The sequence below is a fragment of the Candoia aspera genome, chromosome 12, assembly GCF_035149785.1.
Source record: "Candoia aspera isolate rCanAsp1 chromosome 12, rCanAsp1.hap2, whole genome shotgun sequence".
Classification (NCBI taxonomy): domain Eukaryota; kingdom Metazoa; phylum Chordata; class Lepidosauria; order Squamata; family Boidae; genus Candoia; species Candoia aspera.
Window position 1 is genome coordinate 1,505,077 of NC_086164.1, and position 23,921 is coordinate 1,528,997.

Below are 23,921 nucleotides of genomic sequence, written 5' to 3' on the forward strand. Positions count from 1 at the left end.
GGGTCTATTTAGCAAGACGGGGTTTCAAAACATCCTGGCCGAGCATCACCTGCAAATGCACCTACGGCTGCCCGAGTTCTTGGCAGCTTCCCCCGTGTTGCTTAGGCCTCATTCCCTCCCCGGCCTCCCTGGGCCCTGAGGAGAAAGAGATAACAAAAAAAAAGTTAGAGAAATAAAAGCCAACTTCTGCTGGCGAGGCTGCTGCTCTGTGGACGGCTTTGGTGAGACTTAAACCGACTCAGCAGAATCTCTGGATTTTTGCAGAACTGGATGCAGCAGATGTGGGATTCCCATTTCAACATGCACGCTGCCTGCCGGTGGAGAGCATGCTTTTTAATCTCCGGAGGGTGTGGGGAGAGAACAGCTCTCTGGGAGATCTGCCATTCTCTTTGCCGCAACACCGTGTCTGTCTCTGGATGCCAAGTGAGGCGGCACTCAGGCCCTGAGGTTCGGTCGCCCTGGGGGGAAAGGGACGGGGGGCGGGGCTGGCCCGTGTCTTGACTTGAGTGTTGTGCAACCACAAAATCAAACCCACGCATTCAGGAATTCTGAAAGAGCTGCCAGTTTGGTTTTAGGCAAAACGAAGTCAGAAGCAGCTCAGGATGTGGCTGGAGCTGCTTTGCCTTCGGTGCGTCTTTGTACAAACATGCCTTCGCTCCCCTTGGCCGACACCCTGAAATGGGGAAATGCCACGGAGGAGAGAGCGCTGCACGGGCTCAAGCAGGCAAAGCTCAGCCAGGTGGGGATGGAGAAGCGGCGGCAGCCGTTGGCAAAAAAGCCCTTTTCCTTCGGGGGAATTGGTGCAGCGAGGAGAGGGAGAGCTGGCCACCCACCTCCTGGCAGGCTGCTTCTCCAGCCTCACCTGGCTGGCATTAAGCCATGGTTTCTTTATCCATGTTAATAAGCCATAATTTGCTGGTTTTGCACCACACACAAATCTGTAAGGCCAGGTTGGAAAGGACAATGCTCTAAGGCAAGACAGCCAACCACCCAGTGCCTTAACGCAAGGCACGAATTCAGACCCGGTCATCCCTCCAAGATGGTCTAAGTGGGGTCGCAGCCTTTTGTCCCCACAATGGTCCCGCCAGGTAGGCTCGGCTGAACGGGTCCCAAGTCAGCTCTATGGTGAATGAAGTCTCCCTCTCCTAAACCAGGTTTTCAGTATTCCTTGCACAAGGAGGTTTAACACTCTCCAACATTTCCGGCCAACCTCTTTCTGGGCTTCCTGGGAACAGGTAGGAAAGGATTCGGCTGCCCAGGAACCCCTGCACCCAGCCGCAGAGGTGTGAAAGCCTCTCACAATATTTGTCTTTCCCAGCCAAAGAAACACCCCAAGCTCTGCCTTGAAAGAAGTACTCTGCTGAAAATAGAACAGAAGAGGCACTTGAGTTTAATGGCTCACCTTTCTGCAGTTAGAAAGCTTGTATCAGGATTGTGTCCATGGCCAGAGAAGAAATGATTTGCACTTTAATAATAATAATAATAATGGGAGGGGGGATATGCAGGAAGTCTCCCTTATTACACAAGGTTACAGCTGCAACAATTTGTTGAAATCTGTAAAAGAATGTGGGGTGGGATTACTGATCCTCTCATGCAGAGAGTGGAGCCCATGGAATTTGCTTCCGCTGGAGATGCCCCATCATTTGCAGTCCTCCATCCCTCAAGAATGTCCCGTCTCTAGGTCGGCCTTCCCCGACCTGGCACCACATCGAGCTGGTGTCAGATCTGGGGAAAGATGCTGTCCCGGCCTCAGCAGGAAGTACCTGCTGATTCCTTCGCATCCCTGATATATCTGGACCTATCCCCGTGCCCCACTTCCAAGCCTGCTGCTCCATCAAAGATGAGATGCACACCTCATCCATCTGCTGTGTTGCTGTGCCCATGCAGATTCCCCTTTTCTCCCCCCCTCCCAAAATCCTTTGGCCCCATGATCTTGGCGGGGGCCATGAACTTCAAGGGGAGGGGACAAGTACGCAAATGTAAAATTTTTCCAGCTGTATAGGAATATATGCAAGCAAATAGGAAGGCTGTTCCCCATTTTTTTTTCTATTGAGGCTTTTGAATTGTGCAAAAGCATTCCAAACAAAACTAACACATTTCTTCCTCTCTTCTGCCCATCAAACGCAACGCTGGTCAGTGGGAAGCAGGGCAGCAGGTGTCCTGGGCAGGGGAGAAACAATTTACTGCTTTCGGTCTTCTCTGAATCTTTATGTGGAATCCTCCTCACCTATCCAGCTAAGCCGGATTTTTCCCTGGATTTCCTTCCTTCTCGTTTCTAAGAAATCCATTTGCTTCTGGATGACTCAGTGCATTCATGCAAGGCATTTCACCTTTTTCCTGCATTAACCCATAACCTGGATTTGCGTACTATATCGGCCCATAATCTAAGCACTGAAAGACAAATCCAGCCTGCCTTTGTACAAATGCCATTGCTGGGTGTGAGCATGCACAAAAGACGTCATCCTGCTTCAATTTAGTCAAAGGCTTCCAAATCCTTTTGACTGCAACTTTATTTTAATATAAGTGAAAAAATGAGTACTGTCCCGCAACCCTTACCTCATACAGTAATCTCAGAACTCAGAAGATGCCCAAATAGATTAGAAAAATAACCAAGAAAACAACACAGTGGATGACCAAGTCCAACTTTCTTCTCCTCTTCTCCTACTTTTCAATGGGAAAAATAATCTTTCAAGACCAAGTGCCATGTTAAACTAACAATACATGCAATTTATTTTAGGAAAATTCTTTTTAGAAATCTTAATGCGTGGCTTTGCATTTTTTGGCTTTTGTTTCAATCCCACTGTTGCTCAAACCAAAAGCAGTCCTTCGGTTTGGCGCAACAGGGCATTTCCTGACTAGCTGGGGTACCCCAACTGCTGTCGCAAAACAAGTCCACCTTGGTGTAGGCTACTCCATCCATGCCCCCAAAGACCAATCCTTCTGTTTTCCAGAGTGGGTGTGCCAGGACATAATTGCTGCCCTCAAGACAGTGTGCGTATGCTTATTGGCATAAACAAGATCTCGATGCACTGTTTTAACAGATGAAATGTTGATGTTTGCACTAGCAAAGCCAGCCACTGGTGGTAAATTGCCATTCAATGGCTGGTGTGCACAGGTCAAACCAGTGCAGTTGCAAGAGAACCTAATACGACTCCGGACAGGAGGAAGCTACCTTGCAGCAAGGCTGGCCCGTCAGTCTCTACCGGAATTCAGCACCTCTTCCTGGATTCAGATCCAAGTCTTTCCCAGGCCATGTGCCGAAGCATCTGACAGCCTCCCCTCCCTCTCTGGATCCCAGCCATTGTGGCCCCCTCAGCCAACCGGGATAAACGAACTGGGCTGAAAATGTCCCGACTTTTCTCCTCTACTTTTTCTCATTCCAATGGGAATTTGCTTTTGAAATGTTCCTCAAAGGACAAGAGAAGTGGCGGGGGGGGGGGGGTATTGCATATCCTGTCTTTCTCTGGGGCATCCTTCTCAAGGTCTGCTGCCTGGTTGACTGTTTGTTCCCCAAGAACGACATTGACATTGGGAGAGGCCTCCTTTTAAGAGCTTCTCAGTTCTGAAAAGGTTAGGAAAGTGGCATCCTAGGAGGCTTGAGAGAGACAGACAGACAGCGATGCGAGACAATGGGCCCCCTTCACTGTCTCCAAAAATAAAGTCAGCTCAGAAACATCTGCTGGGGGAAATCCTCCAGAAATCTTCAGACCCCCTGAACAAAAACACCCACCCAGGCAACCTGCTTTCATAGGGGAAGGAGGCACTGAAGAAGTTTTAGCCTGGCAACCCACATTTTAAACTGAAACCCTTGCCAGTTCCTCTCCTCCCTATCTCCGCTACTCTTTATACATTACCCTTTTCAACAAATGGCTTGGATGCAGAAGTTGGGTGTTTTCTGTCAAAATCAACAGGGTGTTCTTTTTGATTCTGCTCTTTTGTTCCAAGGCTGATTATTCAAATAAAGGGGGAGAGGAACTTCACTTCCTGGTAGAAATGAATCAGTTCCTTTTTTATACCTACTAAGTCCTTTGAAGCAAGCCCAGGCTTGTATCAAACACCTGTCAAAACCCAGCAAATGAATAACGAGAGATAATTTTGGTTACTTGAGGAACATTGGGGGGATTTTGGCTCACAGTTCTAAAATGTTCTAAATGTTAAAAAGGCCAGCCTTTGGGGGAGGTACCTTCCCACAAATCCTCATTGAAGTCAGAGTGAGAAAGATAAACAAGGGCAGCAAAAAAAAGCACATTTTTTGAAGCAGCAGCTCCTGTGATGTGGAATTCCTGCCCTAGAATAGCTCACCAAACACCGCCCTTGCAGCATTTGTTCAGCTCTCAGTGCTTTGGCCAGCTCAGTGTTTTTCAAACCTGGCAGCTTTTAGATGTGTGGACTTCAGCTTAGCCCCAGCCAGAATTCTGGGATTCGACGTCCACAAGTTGCCAAGTTTGAAAAACACTGGGCTAGCTAAACAGTTTGTTGGGCCTTCAGACGGTGAAGGTTCCAGACTTTTTCCTCACTTCAGGAGTTTTTAAATGGGGAAGAAAAGCTTTAAAGGGCTAAAGGAGAGTAGAGGTTTACTGGAAAAGGTGCACTGCATTCTTCCTTTGCTCATGTCCAAAGAAAGTGAGTGCAAGCCAAGGCAATCATTCAGCTCCAGGGATGGAGAAACATGGCAGGGCTACGGCACGCCCTTTCGGCTCCATTTGGCAAACAGCTGAAGCAGTTCGGGGAAAGACAACCCCCCGTTGACACCTGTTGTGTCAGCATTCAGGTATCCCTCATCCTGGAGAGGGAAACTTTTGCCATGTCATGTTCATGCTCTGAAATCAGCCTGGAATGTGCGACGCCTGCACCAAATATTCCTCTCTCACGATTCTGCACGATTTAACTCAGAAATATCACACCCATTTTTCCCCCCAAAGCAGCAAAGAGCATTAGCGACACCTTAAAAATAGCTTATTTGGTAAATAAACTCACACAGGCCATAAGTTGTCAGATGCAGGAAGTGTTATCAGTTGGTAAGAAGATAACATCGTATAAAAAACAAAAACTACTGAACTAAAACCACAACCATGATATGCACACACAGGCCTGGTTTGCCTAGTTGCTTAACCAAGGTTTCTTGCGGGCCAGAATTTTCTGGCTTACACATTGGACGAAGCCCTAAACCTAACAATGATTAGGTCTGCACAATGAGCTAAGCCAAACTCAGGAAGCCCAAGATGGCTTTGTGCAAGGTGTGTATGTAAACCCAACTGCTGGACTTGCTTTCTTGAATAGCTGAAGATCCTGAGAAGAACGTCTTACTGGGGTGAAGATGCTTGGACAGATGTGGCTGTCTGCCCCCAACTGTTCCCAGCTTCTTTAGCAGAACATCCGGTTGCTGCTGATGATGGAGATGACAACATCTGTAACATGTCCAGCCGATGCAGAATTTATACTCAAATCTGAATGGAGTGTAAACAATTGTACAAGAACTATTTTAAGCATTGGGGATGCTCACTGGGGACTCAATTTTGCATTCATTCTGCAAAAGAGCTTTAGGGTGTATAATTGTGGGCCTGTATAACTGTCTGTTTAAAGGATAGTGTGATGGCAAAGCAACTTAGAGGGCCATAGCACAAAAAGAGATTGAGAGGTTCGGGGCCAGGAGGTAAAAAAAGTGTAGAGCCACATCTGACTTTAATTTGCAGCCCCTTCTCCCTGCTTGAGAGTCCTGGAAAAGATAAGGAGCTCCGTAGCAGGTGCAGAGTGCTCCCCACCCCACCCCCACCCCCACCGCCAGGCTGGGCATTCGTACCTGTCAAGATTAGGAGGAGATAAGCATCTCAGAACAGGGAGAGGTGCCCTACCACCAAAGGAAGCACGATGGCCCCTCTTCTTCTACAGACCCGGGCAGGTTAGAGGGCAGAATCAGGCACTGTATTGTTATGGGCAAGATTCAGTGCAAGGCTGGTACATGTGGGGTTTTGCAGATCACTGATAGGTTGGGAAGGCTCTGCATGCATCAAGTCAGTCTGAAACCTGTGGTTTTCGTGCAAGGGATCATCTGTGGGCTAAATGAGTTTGGAGATTTCTAGAGTTGTGATTACAGATTAGCTTATGGTTTTCTCACAGGGCTGATCAGAGGCTTGCATTGAACTGGGGAAGGCAGGGGAAAGTGTGGGGGGTGAGGGTGGGGAGGTGGGTCTTTTAGAGGATGCATGTGCCTGGCAGGAAGGAAAGAAGTGGGTATGAGATAGGTATGAGACGATGAGCCAGACAGTTCACTCTGGGCCTGGGCAAAAAAAAAAAAAAAGACTGAGCAAAGCAACTGTTCACTATTATTTATTCTTACTCCAATCCCCTTTTCGGAGAAGGCCATCAATTAACTGCATGAATCGATGGGAGCGTTGCATTGACTTGTAAAGAAAAGCAGACATTCTGAAGCCAACATTGTCTTTCCTTTGCTTTAAGGGATGCATCCCTGCATCACCCGGACCAGCCATTGCTTTTCAGGGGAGGGGGGCAGGGAATGCCTTTTTAAGGACATAACCTACATCTGGGTTTGCATGCTGTCTATGAAACGTGCTGGAAATCTAGGAACTTCTTGTAACAGCTCAGGATATCCAGAGCTGGGTGGGTGGCTGGTTTGTAGCTAGCTTTATGTCCTGGCTTGAGCTGACAACTGACTTGGGCTGTTCTTGAGCTGAGTGGCGCATGGTGGTGGCCGCCCTCTTTATTGTTTTGACCCCCTACTGGAGTATTTTACCCACAAGCCAACAAAAACAGCCCTGCTGACTTTCGAGTACCCTGTGCATCATTGGGCCTGTGCATTGCCCTCAAGGATGATTCACATCTTCTCTTTCTTATTCCTGATTGCTTTCTTCTCTCCTTACCTATTTTTCACAATTTTGGAAATGTGGCCACTGGTTTTTCGGCGTCCCCCCCAAGATAATACAGGCACAGTGGAAATGGGCTCTCAGCCGGGAGCAGGAGTTGTCTGGCACGCTAGACGAGGTCCTGAGCTGCATCTGGGGTCACTGGTGCAAAGCACTGCCCAGGTATTTTCTTTTGGAGAGTCACCATCTTCCAGTTTCCTTTCATTTGTTTTCAAGCTGATAGCACTGTTTGCCTTCCAGCTCCAACCTGCAGGAGCAGAGGGGATGTTTCCGTAAAAGAAACACAGTTCTCCCTGCCTCAGGCTGGGCTGTGAGGTAGGCAGAAATTATTCTGCCATGGAAAGCTCCACCCACTAAAGTGCAGCCTGTCATATCCTGTGTAGGAAAATGCACATGGAGCAGCCCCCCTCCCCTTCCCTCCCCTCCCCAAAAGGCCAGCAACCATACAGGGATAGTTTTCCATGACTAATGAGTTATGCAAAAGACCACGGCCACCATGTTCGTGGCACTCCTGACATTTCAGCGTGGCTCTGCAACAGGAGCCGCTTTTGTTCAAGAGTGTGGGGGTGTTTCCTGAAGAGCCTCCCTTGCGCAAATCCCTTCTGCCTGGGTGATTCAATTGATCCGGCTGTTGGCCTTTCCATGTTTCCCTGGGTCAAATGGAAATGCCCTTTTTAAAAAGAGATTTTGTAGCTGCAAACAGGTACAGAATATTGGCTTGGTGAGGCTGCCTGGCCTGTGATAGGTTATAGCCATAAATATGGTAGTGGCCCTATAAAGCAGTTTCCAGAGGAGGAAGCCTCCCAGCTGAACAGAAACTCCTCTGAAGAGGTTCACCAGCCATCCTAATCCGGGTCTGGGAGACGCGTCTTGCAAAGGGCCTTTCTGATGCAGGCAGGTGGGAACCAGGCAGCTCCACGGAGGGATGCTGTTTTGGAGAAGCCTGTTTCCAGGGTCTCATCAGGTGCCTCGGTTTACCCAAAGCATGCCAACTCCACCTGATCATACAGAGGGGAAGGACGGCCCGTGATGGCACCGAGGCCCACCAGCAACCGGGCAGGAGGGCTAAAAACTGGCCGCCGCTGCCCTGCCACCTTGGTCTGGCCGGCTGCCCGCCCCAGGGGTGTCCAAGGGCAGCCCCAGGTACAGCCCGCTGCAATAGTCCAGTAGCCGGGGGGGCGGGGGCGGCAGAATGTGAGCCACCTGGCCCTTGGTCAGCGAACTCCAGCTGGAGGGTGGGAGGGCCCCTGCACGGGGACTCCGGGCTCAGGGGCTGCGACGCTTCTCGGACTCCCTTCACCGCAGACCCTGCCCGGGAGGGGGGGTGTCCCCGCCCCCCCCTGCTCGCTTATTCTGGGGAAGGGGCTTTCCCCCCGCTCCGCCGGCCGCACCCAAAGCGCAGGCAGGCTTGCCGGGGTGGGGGCGGCGGCGGCGCTCTGCGCGTCCTCAGGGGCTTCGCCTGCGTTGTCGCCCGCTCCCTCCCCGGGGGAAGCCGCGCCGCCCAGCGAGGCCCCTCCTCGGCCGGGGCGGTCCGGGGCGGCCCCAGCTCCCTAGTCTTCCCGTCTGAGCCCGCCCCGGCGGCCCAGCGCGGACGAGCGAGCCGGGAGAAGCTCCGTGGCGCGCCGATGGGGGTCCCGCCGCAGCCGCTGCTGCTCGCCCACCTGGCCGGGGTGGTGCTCGCCGCAGGTGAGGGGGCCGGGCGGGCTGCGGCGAGGGCGGGGGGCGCCTGCAGCCGAGGGGAAGGGGCCTCTCCCGGGCTCCTCCGGGCTCCGCTTGCCTCGCCGGGAGAGGTTGTAGCCCCCATCATCCCCGGCCAGTTCCACCTTCCCCGGCCGGAGTCCAGCTCCCAGCACCCCCTTCCAGCTCAGCCTTCCCCAGCTTGCTGCCGGCCAGGAGCGTCAGACTACAAATCCCATCCTCTCCTCGCCGGGCGTCCAGTTGGAGAAGTGCGCCGTTTCCCCAAAGTAAAACCAACGCGCTTCAGGACGCCGCGTTTTTGCAACTTTTAATTTTCGGTTGATCTTAATTCAGTTGACATTATTACTTCAGTAGCAATAATACAGTAATGACGACGACGACGACAGTATCATTGCAACAGAAATACCAATAAAGTTTACAGCAACCCAGAGGAGTTTCGCGCACCTCCCCCTCCCCCTAAACAGCATCAGGGAAGGTAGCCTCTGGCCGCTCTCCTCAACTGATGGGTGCTGTAGTCCAATGCCTGGTTGAAGGTGATGGGAGGGGTAGTTGCAGCCAGCCACAGAGCAATGCCCTACTTCCCCCACGCAGACTAATTCTGGTGGGGCTCACTCTAAAAGGAGCAGGTCTCTAGCAGGGTGTGATTCTCCCCGGTCCTGGAGAAACCCTGAGTTCCCCTCCCCATCCTTCCTTTGTTTTGGGGAAATATCCTGAAATTAACTGCTGTCAGCATTGCCATCTGGGGATCATTAAGAGGGAACCACTTTGAACTAATGGCTGGCTTTGAAACAGAAGCCTCCCAACTTGGTATCTATCATCTGGCTTTGCTGGAGCATCTGCCCCCTCGTGCCCTCCTAACCCAGCTCCACTGGAGGGCATCCAGTTTGGGAAGGGAGCTGGGTTCTTCCCAAAAGGCAGGTTCACTGCCCCTCTTTCGCAGAAACAGGGGAAGGAAAAGGTTGTCCCTTCCTGCGCTTGCCAGGGAGGAAACACGCCTCCGTGGCCCTGGCATGACCGGAGCAAAGCCATTCAGGGACATGGTCCGACTGCTCTTGAAAGGCCCCACCGCTGGACCACGGACAGGCAGAGGAAGTTCCTGATCAGAGCACCTCAGCAGGCAAATGTGGTGCCCCTGCAGCACATTGCAGCAAAGAGGGACTGCAACTTTGCCCGGTAGTAATTCCAAAAGGGGTTTTTCTCTTGCTCAGAACCAGGTGTTGGGCTGGAAATGCCACTCAGTGCCAGGGAAAGGCAAGGATGGAGGCCCTGGACGGACCTGCTGTGAATTCAAGGGGCAGGAATGGAGAAGGCTGGAAGTCACCTTTCTTCTTTATTTTCTGTCTAGCACAGTGTTTCTCAACCTCGGCCATTTTAAGACGGGTGGACTTCAACTCCCAGAATTCCCCAGCCAATTCTGGGAGTTGAAGTCCACTTGTCTTAAAATGGCCGAGGTTGAGAAACACTGCCCTAGCAACTTTCTCAGGTCTTCCATATTGCACATTGTGATATTGGACTGGGGTTTAGATGGAGACCATGTTCTCTGTGCACACAGGGCATGCATAACTGCTGGACAGAAGAGCAGGAGGTAAATTCAATTAAAAAATAATAATTAGGCTTGGATGCTGTTGGACCCTGTTCTTAAGTGGGGAGCCTGGGGGATAGGCAAGCTCACATGGCATGCTAAACTATAGCTTACTTTAACAGTGGTTTGTTGGAGAGCCAGTTTGGTACAGTGGTTAAGGCACCAGGCTAGAAACCAGGAGACCGGGAGTTCTGGCCCTGATGGGGCAGGGACACTGCTGACCCCTCCTCGTGGCCCAGGCAGAGGAGGGGTGGCGTGGCCATGCCCAGGGAGCCAAGGGGCACCTGGACCGGCCTGCCACCGCAGTTGGTGTCCGTGCCTCCCTTGCATGTTGGGACTAGCCTGCCAACTGGCGGGCCCAACTGGAAAGCAGGCCGTGGCTCACCATTCCTCCTCCTTCCCCTTTCTTGTAGGCGCTCTGTTGAGCCTGCCCTCCCTGTCAAATGTCAGCTATGTTTTCGACAAAAGCAGCTGCAGGCTGAGCATCGCATGGGACCCTGTCAATTTCTCAAGCAATTCCTGCGAACTGATGTATCACACTGCTCTGAACAACGGCAAAGAGTGGACTGAAAATGTAAGCACTCCCTTCCTTTGGACTTCTGATCAAGGCTGCCGGCGGGGCAGAGGCGGGTCACCCTCAAGTCTGCCTGCTCGGGAGAGGACGTGCCCATCTTGTGAGACCTGGGGGAGAGCGCCTTCTGTAGGGACTCTCTAGCAGGGCCTTCTCGGGGTGGCCCCCCTCCAGTGAACAGATTGCTCCCATATATACAGACTGCCACTTCCAGATGAGCTTCTGCAGAGCGGTGAAACGTGGCTCAGGGAAAGGGTGTTGTGTTCAGTTTGGAATCTGCCCCAGTTGGATTGCATCATTACGGTTTATATGATGTTCTGTGGGTTGTCGTGCTTTTAATCCTTTTTGTTGCTGTACAGGAAGTCCTTGCTTAATGACCACAATTGGGACTGGAATTTTGGTTGGTAAGCAAAATGGTCATTAAGCAAATCCAACCCAATTTTATGACTTTTTTGCAGTGGTTGTTAAGCAAATCACCGTGGACATTAAGTGAACCATGTGGGTGTTAAGCAAATCATGCAGTTCCCCATTGATTTTGCTTGCCAGAAGCTGGCCGGGAAGGTTGAAAATGGTGATCACTTGACCATGGGATGCTGCAACGATCATAAATGTGAACCCATTGCCAAGCACCCAAACCATGATCACATGACTGCAGGGGATTCTGTGATGGTCATAAGTGTGAGGACCAGTCATAAGTTGGTTTTCTCAGCACTGTCGTAAGTCTGAACCGTCACTAGACAAATGGTTGTTAAGTGAGGACTACCTGTATGCCACTTGGCCATTTGGAGTAGAGCAACACCACAATGTCCATAATGAATACATGAATGGAAATACATGCTGAATTACAAGCCCCTTGCAAACAGTGGTTGGGTCACCCCTGTCCTTGATGCTCGATCCAGAGGTTACAGAGGACTTGATGCCTTTTCTAACCTCCGAAGCTAAAATGACTTTGGGATTCATTCTTGGAAAAGGGCCAAAAAAGTTTGAACTTGGGGCAAACGATCTAGAGCAGTGTTTCTCAATCTTGGCAGCTTGAAGATGTGTGGACTTCAACTCCCAGAATTCGCCAGCCAGCAAGGCTATATGGGGAATTCTGGGAGTGGAAGTCCACCCATCTTCAAGCTGCCAAGGTTGAGAAACTCTGCCCTAGAGAATCCCAGTGAAGCTGAGAGAAAGGAAAAGAGGGATGTTATGGGGCAGGGACCTTCGTGAGATTTTTCTCCCAGGCAGCAGCACGCGTGCGATTGTCCTGTTCTGCCTAAATGCACTTCCCTTTCAATTTCAGCACTGGCAAGTAAACCATTCCAAGAAAAGGCCGGTTCCTCTGGGGGACAATCTGTCGTTTGGGCTCAGAGCATCCTGCATGACCACCAATACTGAGCAACTCAAAGGCGAATGGTTCACTCTCTCTCTTGCACAAAACGGTAAGCCTTTAGCTGCTTGGGTTATGCAGACGTGACTGCCAGATAGATGTCTGAAGTAATTGCACGAGGATCCTTATAAACACGCTAGAGTTGTTTGCCGGAAAGGGGCTGCTCTGACATCCCTTTGGAGCCAGAACAGCCACGAGGCTGGTGGTGTTTCCAGCTGAGCCCATGAATTGGGCTGGGCAGCGCTTCCGATTCGAAGGGGGAAAGGTGCTTGGGAGGGCGCAGGGTGCGAGCTTGGCGGGGAGGGGTCTCATTGCCTCCTTAAATCAGCCGCAGTGCCACCTGGAGAAAAGGCACGCTTGTTCTGACGAGTCACAGACAAGTGTTCCATTTGCACGCCCCTTCGAAAGGAGCCAGGGCAAATTCCAACACGTACTTGGATGCTGGTGTCAGTGTTTTGATTTGCATGGATCTGGTCTCTGCTCCCCGAAGGGACAAGGCAGGGGGCAGATTTGGGGAATTGCTATTTCCTTACCTGATTGTTTCCCGTCTCATCCCGTTATTTCCCAACCCCTTAGACTGAATGATACCAAGGCGATGCTGGCAGGTGAATTTGACTCGCACACGTAGGCTTGAATGGCGGATTTCAGAATTGGGGAATATAAGCCTTTCCTCCTGGCTTTGGGGCAGGTGGGTCTCATCAGCAGAGGGAAATGTGCGGGATGAAGAAAGCATTTCTCTTGCTTTACCCCTGGCAGGGACAGCAGGAACCGGAGCCGCAAATCTCAGTTGCATCTGCCGTAACGCCCAGTGGATGGAGTGCTCATGGAGGCGTGGAAGAAATGCACCCCGTGGCACCAACTACCAACTGTCCTTCTGGTGTGTACTTGAAAACCCTGCTCTTTTCTTGGCCCCCCCGAGGGAGCCGATTTAATCTACTCAGCAGCCAGGGTGTTTTTCAGTCTCAAAAGTTCCAGCGCAGAACTGTAAAAGGTTTTAACCCAGTGTTTGGATTAAACTTGAAATCCATTTGGATACTACAGTGGAAACTCTGAAGGAAGATCCAGGAATAGCTGAGCTTTTTGGCTGGGAGAGGGAGATTAAATCAGGGTACACACTGGTGGAAAAACAGGGCTGTCATCTCTTTCGCCTGTCAGTAGCACTTCTCAAATCGATTCCCACCCACAACACTTTAGATCTGGAGGAGGAAATCTTCATTCAGTCTCCATGGAATGCTTGGTGTGGCATATTACAGCCCGCGAGCAGTGTCTCTCGACCTTGGCAACTTTAAGATATGTGGACTTCCACTCCCAGAATTCCCCAGCCAGCATGGGGAATTCTGGGAGTGGAAGTCCACATATCTTAAAGTTGCCAAGGTCGAGAAACACTGGGGAGGAGGAATGCGGGTTTGCTTTGTTTCTCAGCCAGGTTTAATTCTGTTCCGTGTTCTGTCCCATCCCAACCCTTGAGATTATGTTGCAGACTACTGCTTGGATAAATCAAAACAAAATGATGACATAATTTTCTTGAAGGGAAATTCATTAAATTCAGTTTCAAAATGTCTCTCGAATGCCTTCAGGCAGCAAATCTCCATCTGCAAAGGATGAGTCACTCGGTTCAAGAATGGCATTTTTGAATAACTGCCTCTAATCAGAACAGCTAAATTCCAAATACTTTAGTGATTCATAATATTTCTCAAAGACAAAGGCTTCCTAACAGAAGGTTAATAAACTACTTTGATTTAGATTTAGCATGCTGGCTGGGGAATTCTGGGAATTGTAGTCCACCCATCTTAAAGCATGCTGGCTGGGAATTCTGGGAGTTGCAGTCCACCCATCTTAAAGAAACAGTGTTGGCAAACACTGTTACAGTGCAATTATGGAGGTGTCTGCCTGAGCCACTTTTGAACGTTATCTCGTTGCCCTGGACTTTAACAAAAGGTCCAGTCCCCTTTGCCTAGGCAACAGTTCCGGTGTATCTCTGTCAAGGCCATCTTCCTGACTCTCTACGCCACCCAAACTAGCCCAGTGTGGCTGCATTTGTTGGTCTATGAACTGGAGAAAACTCCATGGGTTGGGCAGCTCCTTCCTCAGTGCATCACCGCTGCACTTGCCATTGCTTCAGTCTGCTCTCCGTGGTCTGCAAGGACAGGTCTGTTGCTCACGTCTCTCGCTTCCCCCCACCCCAGGTGCAACAGCATGAAAGAAGGGCAGCTGTGCACAGATCGCCGTGTAGATGGAGACACCTTCCGATGCACTTTCCCGATCGCCTGTTCTGGACAACGCGGCATCGCTATTTCTGTCCTTAGCGATTCTCAAGACATCCAGCCCGTGTGCATGATTACAAAGGAAGGCACAGGAAAGGCCGGTAGGTCTTCCTTTTGCGGGGTCCAGCATCTCTAAGGAAAAGAGGAGAGGGAGGAGGTGTATTCTGCTGGGTGGATCCAGTTCTGAGGGAATGTCTTGTTTTGGCCCGTCTTGATGGTTCTGAGTGGCCCACCACAAGGCGAGGAACTCCTCCCCATCTGTGGCACTTCACAGGATGGGCTGGGCACCTCTGGAGACCCTTTGATGTGCATCTTATTTTAAAGCTCACAGATATGTAGGACTGGGAGACAGGGCCATTCACATCATGGTTTGCAAACCCGTCTGACTTGCACACCCAAGTGCTGCTGTGGGCTAATGCCTGCAGTTCGCAAAGGTGGCCGTGAGTTTGAAGCTCCAAAAAGGGGTATGTCGTGGGGAAAGACGCACAAAATTGGGCATCTCTGGGTGTTGTTGTTTATTCATTTAGCCGCTTCCGACTCTTCGTGACTTCATGGACCAGCCCACACGAGAGCTTCCTGTCGGTCGTCAACACCCCCAGCTCCCCCAGGGACAAGTCCGTCACCTCTAGAATATCATCCATCCACCTCGCCCTTGGTCGGCCCCTCTTCCTTTTGCCCTCCACTCTCCCCAGCATCAGCATCTTCTCCAGGGTGTCCTGTCTTCTCATTATGTGGCCAAAGGACTTCAGTTTTGCCTTTAATACCATTCCCTCAAGTGAGCAGTCTGGCTTTATTTCCTGGAGGATGGACTGGTTGGATCTTCTTGCAGTCCAAGGCACCCTCAGAATTTTCCTCCAACACCACAGTTCCAAAGCATCGATCTTCCTTCGCTCAGCCTTCCTTATGGTCCAGCTCTCGCAGCCATATGTTACTACGGGGAACACCATTGCTTTAACTTTGTTGTCAGTGTGATGTCTCTGCTCTTAACTATTTTATCGAGATTTGTCATTGCTCTTCTCCCAAGGATTAAGCATCTTCGGATTTCCTGACTGCAGTCAGCATCTGCAGTAATCTTCGCACCTAGGAATACAAAGTCTTTCACTGCTTCTACATTTTCTCCCTCTATTTGCCAGTTATCGATCAAGCTGGTTGCCATAATCTTGGTTTTTTTTTGAGGTTTAGTTGCAAGCCAGCTTTTGCACTTTCTTCTTTCACCTTCATCATAAGGCTCCTCAGTTCCTCTTTGCTTTCAGCCATCAATCTCTGGGTGAGATGCACAAATGTGTACAAACCCTGTATATTAGGAGAAATGCATAATTATTTTTGTACGGGCTTCATTAAAAAAAAACGGAAACTGACTCACCAAGCTTCAGGTCAGAAAAAATGAAAATGGAATGGAATAGAATTACAGTTGACTGATCTCAGTATATTTGTAGGAATAATAAATATGGCATTTAAACAATAGTGAAGTATTTGCTTGTCTATTTCCCTTCAGATTATCCAATAAAACTTGACCCACCATCAAATCTGAAAGTCACAAAGAGCAGTAACACACTTTTTCTAACATGGACTCCCCCTATCGCCTGGCATGGCATATGCTATGAGGTAGAAAAGAATGACAGACCCCTGGATGTAAGTCGCTTTTGTATTTAATTAAACAAAAATCAGTGTTGTGGCTGGAAACGCCCTTCGTGGACTGTAGGGACAACTGAGTTGGCATTTGAGCTGTCTGCAGCGCTGCTCTGAGAACGGCACCAATGCTCGGGCACTGAGCCCACGGTTGCTTAATCCTGAGCACTCGAGAGGTGCTGGGACCCCAACTCCCATAATTCCCAGCCAGCGTGGCAGAAGCCAGGATAACCTTTGTCTCCATTTTTGTCGTCATGGATAGAAGGTCTTTGCCACCTTAGATATGTTTATGCTGCAACGAACTAAGAAGATCGTTCCGCTGGAAATAGTTGTAGGTGGTGACATTGTTGTTTACATAAAAGTGTGTTAGATGATATGATGGTGATGATGATTATGACCACAACAACCTGATCGCAAATCTCACCCAGGAAGACTGAAAGCGGACTCTTATCTATGCCCCTTTGGGGAATATCCTCTCCAAAGACAGCTCGATGCTAGATTTTTGATGGCTGTTTTTTCTAATCCTCTCTCTGCAATTCCCAGAACGCTTTTAGGCCATGCTGGCTGGGGAATTCTGGGTGTTGATAGTCCCAAGAGAAATGGAAGGAACCAGGTTTAATTTGTGGAGGAGAAGACCACCTGCCCTGGTCCAGTGAAGGGCTCCCTATACCCACACAGACTTTGGATCTCAGAACCCTGGTATATAAGAAGATCCTTTCAATGGGATCTTAGTCCTGGTTTGGTCTCTATTTCCTTATATTCCATGCAATTTCCCAAACTTAATTTCAGATTGGGGCTTTTTTCACCGTGCATGACTTTTAATAGATAGTTCAGCTTGTCTCAGAGGGCGAGGCAGAGCTAATCCCAGCTCTGTGTGGATTGACCCTTCACTAGGTCTCTTCTCCAAAAAGAAAGAAAACTCAAGAGATTTTTAAGCAGCCTGGCTCCTGCTCCTGCTCCTTGACAAAAGTCCTATTTCACACAAATGAGACAGAATACGGATTCATGGCTAGATAGGCAGATAGGCCCTCTCTCCATTCTCTTCTAGCCAAGTTCCCTCTTCCTTCTCCTCCTAAAAGTCAGATGTTAAGACCCTTTTCCTATCGAGTCCATTGAAATGTCGAGCGCAGGGTTCCTCAGCCAGGGTCCTGAGGCACCCTCAGGTTCCGTGAAAGGTCCCTAGGGGTTCCCTGGGAGATCAGATTTATTTTAAAAAAAATTCAAATTCGAGCAACTTCACATTAAAGAGGTACATTTCATTCTTTATTTTCCGTTTAAGAACACCGTTAATGCATCTGGACAGGCCTACCCATGAAATGAATAGAATCGTTTTGTAACTCCTGGCCTGCATTGGAGCCTGAACGTGCAGAGGCTCCCCAAGTGAGGCCTGGAAAATATTTCAAGGTTCCTCCAGGGTCAGAAGGTTGAGAAAGGCTGGTCTAGTGGTTGGTTGGTAGATGATGAAAAGCTGTATGTGTTTCTTTTAAAGATTTACGAAGACTCGACCAATATAACCGTCCCCCTTGAGCGTAAGAAGCATCACACACTCAGAGTGAGGGCTGTGCTGCCTCAGCTCGGCGGACACTGCAGCAAGATACGAGGGCCCTGGAGTGAATGGAGCGAGAAGGTGCATTGGGGTGAGGCTCTAAGCGACTCAGCTGCCGCGTTGGCTCTGCTTCCCTTAAACGCCATACCACTGAACTATAGTAGCTTGCGTGGAATTGTTTTGTCTTCCAGTTAACGCCACGGCATCATCCAGTGTTGCGCTGAGCTTTTTTCATTGTCTTGTTTAACATTATTTCATTCAGAAGGACTACTTATAATCACACTATTCTGCTAGGGCATAAACTGCTTGCTTGACGGCTTCAACTCCCAGAATTCCCCAGCCAGCAAGGGAGCTGAAGTCCACATCTTCAAGTTGTCAAGGCTGAGAAACCCTGCTCCAGAGGCTAGACCTGCAGGACCTTGGATAGTTCCAAGCCAGTAGTCAACTCCCTTGAAGCCAAAGTTCAACTGAAGCCAATTATGTCCCTTGGAACAGAGCCCGCCTCTAGCTTTGTCCCATCCTAACGGGCTGAGCATGAAGTGTCCTGACTCTGTTGTCTTTGGTGAGGTCACCTAGAATGAAAGCAGCTAGTTCCTCAAATGAATCTGACTTTGGCATGATTGTTAGGATGGGGGCAAAGAACTGAGCGTAGCACCTCGGAGCTTGTACCTTCTAAGCAGCCCTCCTGATCTGGTTTCCTCCTCCCTGGTTGCTGGTCAAGGGCTCACCATATTCACAAAATTTAAAAAATGGAACCAGCCTTGAGAAAAGACAGCTGGGGGATAGGAGCTCACTCTTGAAGTCTCTGAAGGGGTGTTACACAGAAGAGCAAGATCCAGTTGTCCGAGGAGACAACTAGGGAATCCTAAGGCCTAGGGTCATTGTCCTAGGGGCAGGAGGCAGAATGAAGGCTGACGTGATAGGAAGGCAGGTTCTGGTTGAGCGCTAGGAAAACATTCCTAAAGCCATTTGATATTGGAATCCAGAAAATACTGGAGAGAAATTGGATTTGTCAAGAGTGTTGTAATTTGGATGCACTGAACACAGGGTTGGCCTCGTCATTCCCACAATCAATCCTGGAATGGGAGAATGAGCAAGACGCCCTGCATCTGAGGAAGAGCTGCAGGTCGGCTTCGTAGGTTTCACATCTTCCATGTTCCAAAGACGTGATGTTGCAAGAAGTCCTTACCTGGCTGTGTGAAGCTTCAGCCCCATCCTTTGAGGGCATCTATGTTTTCTTGGTCCGGAATCTAAACTGCGCTTTACTAGTCCAAGGAATAAGACTTTCCACCATCTTCCCTTACTGTCCGGAATCAATTTAGCCTAGGAGGGGAGCAACTGTGGGCTGTTCTCACATCATTCTAGCTTTCTGAATCTTAATCCAGAAATGGTGTCACTGTCCTTGCCTTCTTAGATGACCGAGACAAGAATCAAACACTGATGATTGCTCTATGTGTCATCATTCCATTATGTGCTGCAGCCTTGACTATCCTTCTCCTTGTTCATCTGAAGAGGTAAGAAACTGATGACAGAGGTTTAGAGACTTCCTCTCCATTGGATCCCTTCTATGAACTGCACTGTCGCTGAAGGGTTTTAGTAAGGGCCTATATAGGTAGTCCTCGCTTAACAACCATTTGTTTAGTGATGGTTTGGACTTATGACGGTGTTGAGAAAACCAACTTACAACAAGTCCTCACACTTACGACCATCACAGCATCCCTGCAGTCACGTGATCACGGTTTGGGTGCTTGGCAGCCAGTTCACATTTATGACCATCGCAGCATCCCGTGGTCATGTGATTGCCATTTTTAACCTTCCTGGCCAGCTTCTGGCAAGGAAAATCAGTGGGGAACTGCATGATTCGCTTAATGACCACTTGGTTCACTTAATGACCATGGTGATTTGCTAAACAGCCATTGCAAAAAAGATTGTAAAATGGGTCAGATTCACTTAATGACCGCTTCATTTAGCAACTGAAATTCTGGTCCCAATTGTGGTCATTAAGTGAGGACTACCTGTATCACTTTGCCCAGCCCAGGGGCAGAGCTGTGAAAAACTTAAACCTTCTGATCTGGAATGTTCTAACTACTTTGTTCTCTCTACTCTGCAGGATTCAGCTGTTGATCTTTCCAATAATTCCTGACCCTGAAAAGGTTCTGAAACGAATGTTTGAAGATCAAAGAGAGGAGTATCAGTCCATTGGGCATCCATTCGAACCCATAAAACCCGATATCACAAGTAGGTGAAAGAAATTCAGGTGCAAAATAATATGAGGAGGTGTTCTGGTGGGGATGTCAGTCTGGGTTTCTCTGTGCAATCCCCTCACACTTAAAAGCTAAAAAACTAGCTCCTGAATTAACCCATTTCTTTTTTTTTCATAGAGCTTTATTAATTTTCAAGATATAATTACAACACAAAATACAGAATATAGAACAGATACAAGTCTGAAGAAGAAACGAGAGAAACTAAAACAGTGCAGGAATAGACAGAAAAACATAAAGACAGGTTGCTTCCGACCTTCTCCAACACAGATATAAAAGTTAATCTCTTGCTATTAATTAAACATTTAGTAACATTATTTCTCTAAAATCAAACCACTTAATCATCAAAACCCAAAATCAAAACTTCATTTTTTTGCGTTACAAGCAAATAGTCCAAAAGAGGCTTCCAAATAGAACCACATCCAGTCAGGGTATTTTCTCTTATGAATGCCGTCAGTTTAGCCATTTGCGCCGAGTCCATCCACTGAATCCTCCAATCCTTGGGGCGATTTGTGCATCCTTCCACCTTTGAGCGTGTAAGAGTCTTGCTGCTGTCTCAAAGTGGCCTTACAATTGAGACCGGAGCTGTTTCTCTTGGTCTGATGGACCAGCAGTTTGAGAAGCAACATGAGACTCTGTTCTTATATATGAATTAACCCATTTCACAGAATACACTGACCCAGAAACGAAGCAGATGGGCTGGCTTCACTCCACGTGCCAAGGCACAGAAATGCAAATCTGACTTATTATTAGCCAAGCGTAGTAATTTGTGTGGATGTGCTGTAGCTGTTAGGGTAGAGGAGTACGAGGATAACCTTGAATAAGGAATGCAAGGGCGGTTACACAAACACCAGCTTAGCCCTGAAAGAGAGGAGGGGAAGAGGAAGAAACTCTGTTGGGCTTTCAAGATTCTGTCATTATAGCCCTTAACAGTAGAGTTAAAAGGGTGTAATAAGCAGAGTTAAGCAGAGGAGCCCTTGTGGAGTCTGTTTCCCGGCCCAGCCTATCCAGCCCAACTTCTTCAGAGAACAGCCTTTGAGTGAATCTAACCAGGCTTGCTGCTAAGCAGAAATTTCAGTTCTTCAAAGGAGTTTGGCTATCATGCACTTCTGGGCCATTGAGGAGCCGTCCGTTGTCCTTCGGTGTGTTCCCAGGATGTCTTGCATCATTTCATTGGCCTTGTGTTTGTCTCTTGTTCTAGAAACAGACCTCAAGATGAGCTAGCCAAGGAAAACCGTTTGCTATACTCATAACACCTTCAGGAAATGAGAAAATCGGGTTGCTGTCTTTATATCAGACAACTTTTGAAATGTAAACCAAACCAAATGCTGCAAGTCAGGGACTGATCTCTAACGGATAGCCTCTTGGAGAAGCACCTTTGCACACATTCGCTGGTGTCTATTCGTTGAAAGCTCCTTGACGAATCCCACAACACGGACAGGAGGAGTGGAAATGGCTTCTCTTCACCTGGAAGTTTCCCTTCCCCCTGGTCACCAAGGTTTTCCCATCAAAAACTGAATTTCAAGCCTCGCGGTAGCTTCTGTGAAGTTGTGTTGTCTCTGAAGTACCAGCGTCAAACTTTGTGGTAGCAACTTAGCCCCACCAGAATAAATCCAGAACTACTCAAGAGGAGACAAAGTGGCAGGCAAGACTGGTGATGCTTGCATCGTAGTCGTCCCAAGGGATGACCTTTTCCCTCTGGTTTCATGTTGCACTCTTGTCATGAATGCAGAAAGTATAGGAAGGTGTTTATGCCTATCTTAATTGCTTAAGTTAGGATTCAGTGTAGTAGCAGTGATAACAGCATTCAGACCACTGGAAATGATAAGATGACACCACAGATCTGAGGCTTAAGAAGATCATGGTTAGCTGGGCTGGAGCCCAAAGGCTGAGCAGTTGCACAAAGCAACGAATTATGCATAATGACTTGAGTGTGTGTCCAAATCCATGTTTACAGTGGTATTTTTGAACTGGTGAATTTCTCTTTTCCAGAAAACTTGTATGTTTTTTTTCCTAGCAAACTGTGGAAAGGCTTGAGATTAATTTGTATATTTTTCACATTCTATAAGAAGTTTCTTGAGCTGTACAATTTTATGTAAAGAATGAACAATCCTTTTTTCTAATAGAAGAAATTATTTTGATTTTATGATATACTTTGCACTTTACTACTTAAAAGGCTCCCAGTGCCGACATTCTTACTGGTTGATGACCCTGTTTTCCATTGGTTTGTTTCCAGTTCAATTTGATTCATAGGCCAACCAGCAAGTTTTTTGACGATAATTGTCTAAAGTTTCTCAGGAAACAATGTGGCAGCCTCACCCCGCCATCCTTTTAATTTAACACATTCATAACGCATCTTATAAAATAATAGTCTGCCGGACAGTAATCCACATGCATAATATATTCTAAACAGCATAACACAATATCAAATTAAACGGTGTCACTGATGGTTCAGAGCCTAGGTGAATAATGATGTAGGCACCAAGCAGCTATTCTTCCAGACACAGAAGATGGTAGGAGAACTCCGGAAAGGGTTCTGGAAGGACACTTTATGCGAAGATAGTTAGACCTCTCTCTCTTTAGCTTTCTTGCTTTCTAAGGATCGTCAAGGCCCACTCCACTGATTTCAGCTGGACTCCACATCTGCACGATTAATCTTATTGGGTCATCACCTGCAACGGGCATGCCCTAGCCACCATCCATTTGGGTTACTGCAATGCACTCTACATGGGGCTGCTCTTGAAGGACATTCAGAAGCTACAGCTGATATAGAATATGGTAACCTGGACAGTGTTGGGTATATCATGATATATCTCAGCAATCTCACTTCTCAACTTCTTTGAGAGTTGTGCGGGTTGCTGATTGGCTTCCAGATGTGATTCAAGATGTTGGCTGTCACCTTCAAGACAGTTCATGGTTCTGGTCCTGGTTATCTGCTGGACCGCCTTCCCCAGTCTTCATCTGCCTGTCTGATTAGTCTCTCAGTCCCATCTCTATGGGAATTGCATCTGATGGGACCCAGGAAATGGGCTTTTCAGTAGCCACCCCTGCATTTTGAAACTCCCTCCCCATGGAGATCCAGTCTGTACTTTCCCTCCTAAGCTTTAGAAAACAGTTAAGTCTTGTTTGCTCTGTCTGGATATTTGATGGACTGTAAATGATTCCCAAGGGCTTAGTGTAGGATTTTTCAGTCCCAGCAGGATACTGGGAACTGCTCAAAACCAGGAGGAGTTAAGTAGCCCCTTTGCAAACAAACCAATTTTATCAAGCTTTGCTACCAGACTCCTGATTTTTGGCTACCATAGACTGATCCAGCTCTCCTGTAATGGGATGTGCTCCACACCTTTGCAAATGTTGAAATTCCATCTAATGACTTACCTGTTTCCCTTAGCTTCCTATCTCTGATTTCTGCTTGCTGTTTCTTCTATACCCCTTCCTGTTTTATAAACCTGCCAGGCTGAATTTATTCATTATACTTATTCTTTGAGGCAATGTGTTTTGAGGTGGATGAAGATGGAAACACCATAGGGTTGCTGAATTGTTAAGTGTTCATCCCCATCTTCAACATAATTATGCACAGGGCAAGACATAGGTTGTGTCACATGTCATGCTATGTCCTGGTTTGTTGGACCATGATTTGTTGAATAAACCACAATGTGCTGAGTTTCCCTAACATAGGTAAAGGTAAAGGTTTCCCTTGACATTAAGTCCAGCCGTGTCCGACTCTAGGGGGCGGTGCTCATCTCCGTTTCAAAGCCGAAGAGCCGGCATTTGTCCGTAGACACTTCCGTGGTCATGTGGCCGGCATGACTAAACGGAACGCCGTTACCTGCCCGCCGAAGCGGTACCTATTAATCTACTCACATTTGCATGTTTTCGAACTGCCAGGTTGGCAGGAGCTGGGACTAGCAACGGGAGCAAACCCCATCATGCGGATTCGAACCACCGACCTTCCGATCGGCAAGCTCAGCAGTTACTCAGCCATAATACGTGGTGTAAAACTGTCACGGCTTGTTCACACAGCAGGCTAAGTCAAAACTGTACAAATCACATTACTGTTTCTTTCTCTCTCTTTCTCACTTCCTCTTCCAGCAAAAGCTAGAGATTCATACTTGCC

At 48.4% G+C, this 23,921-nt stretch overlaps 1 protein-coding gene and 1 long non-coding RNA gene across 2 annotated transcripts; both read left to right on the forward strand.

Moving 5' to 3' along the window:
* The first annotated feature begins 8,453 nt into the window (after nucleotides 1–8,453).
* Nucleotides 8,454–21,915, forward strand: LOC134504352 (interleukin-13 receptor subunit alpha-1-like). The gene is made up of 10 exons (XM_063313526.1): nucleotides 8,454–8,567; nucleotides 10,575–10,735; nucleotides 12,018–12,156; nucleotides 12,861–12,981; nucleotides 14,291–14,469; nucleotides 15,864–16,000; nucleotides 17,487–17,634; nucleotides 18,958–19,057; nucleotides 19,654–19,781; nucleotides 21,006–21,915. The coding sequence occupies exons 1-10, from the start codon at nucleotides 8,507–8,509 to the stop codon at nucleotides 21,026–21,028; spliced, it is 1,197 nt and encodes a 398-aa protein (XP_063169596.1). The 5' UTR covers nucleotides 8,454–8,506; the 3' UTR covers nucleotides 21,029–21,915.
* LOC134504353 (uncharacterized) lies at nucleotides 14,480–15,832 on the forward strand. The gene is made up of 2 exons (XR_010068645.1): nucleotides 14,480–14,878; nucleotides 15,641–15,832. It is a non-coding gene; the product is annotated as an uncharacterized LOC134504353 (long non-coding RNA).
* Nucleotides 21,916–23,921: the final 2,006 nt, after the last annotated feature.

Coding starts and splice junctions, on each gene's coding strand:
- LOC134504352 (XM_063313526.1), top strand. CDS start 8,507: ATGGGGGTCCCGCCGCAGCCGCTGCTGCTCGCCCACCTGGCCGGGGTG. Junction 12,157..12,860: donor TCTCTCTCTTGCACAAAACG/GTAAGCCTTTAG, acceptor TACCCCTGGCAG/GGACAGCAGGAACCGGAGCC. Junction 19,058..19,653: donor CTCCTTGTTCATCTGAAGAG/GTAAGAAACTGA, acceptor TCTACTCTGCAG/GATTCAGCTGTTGATCTTTC.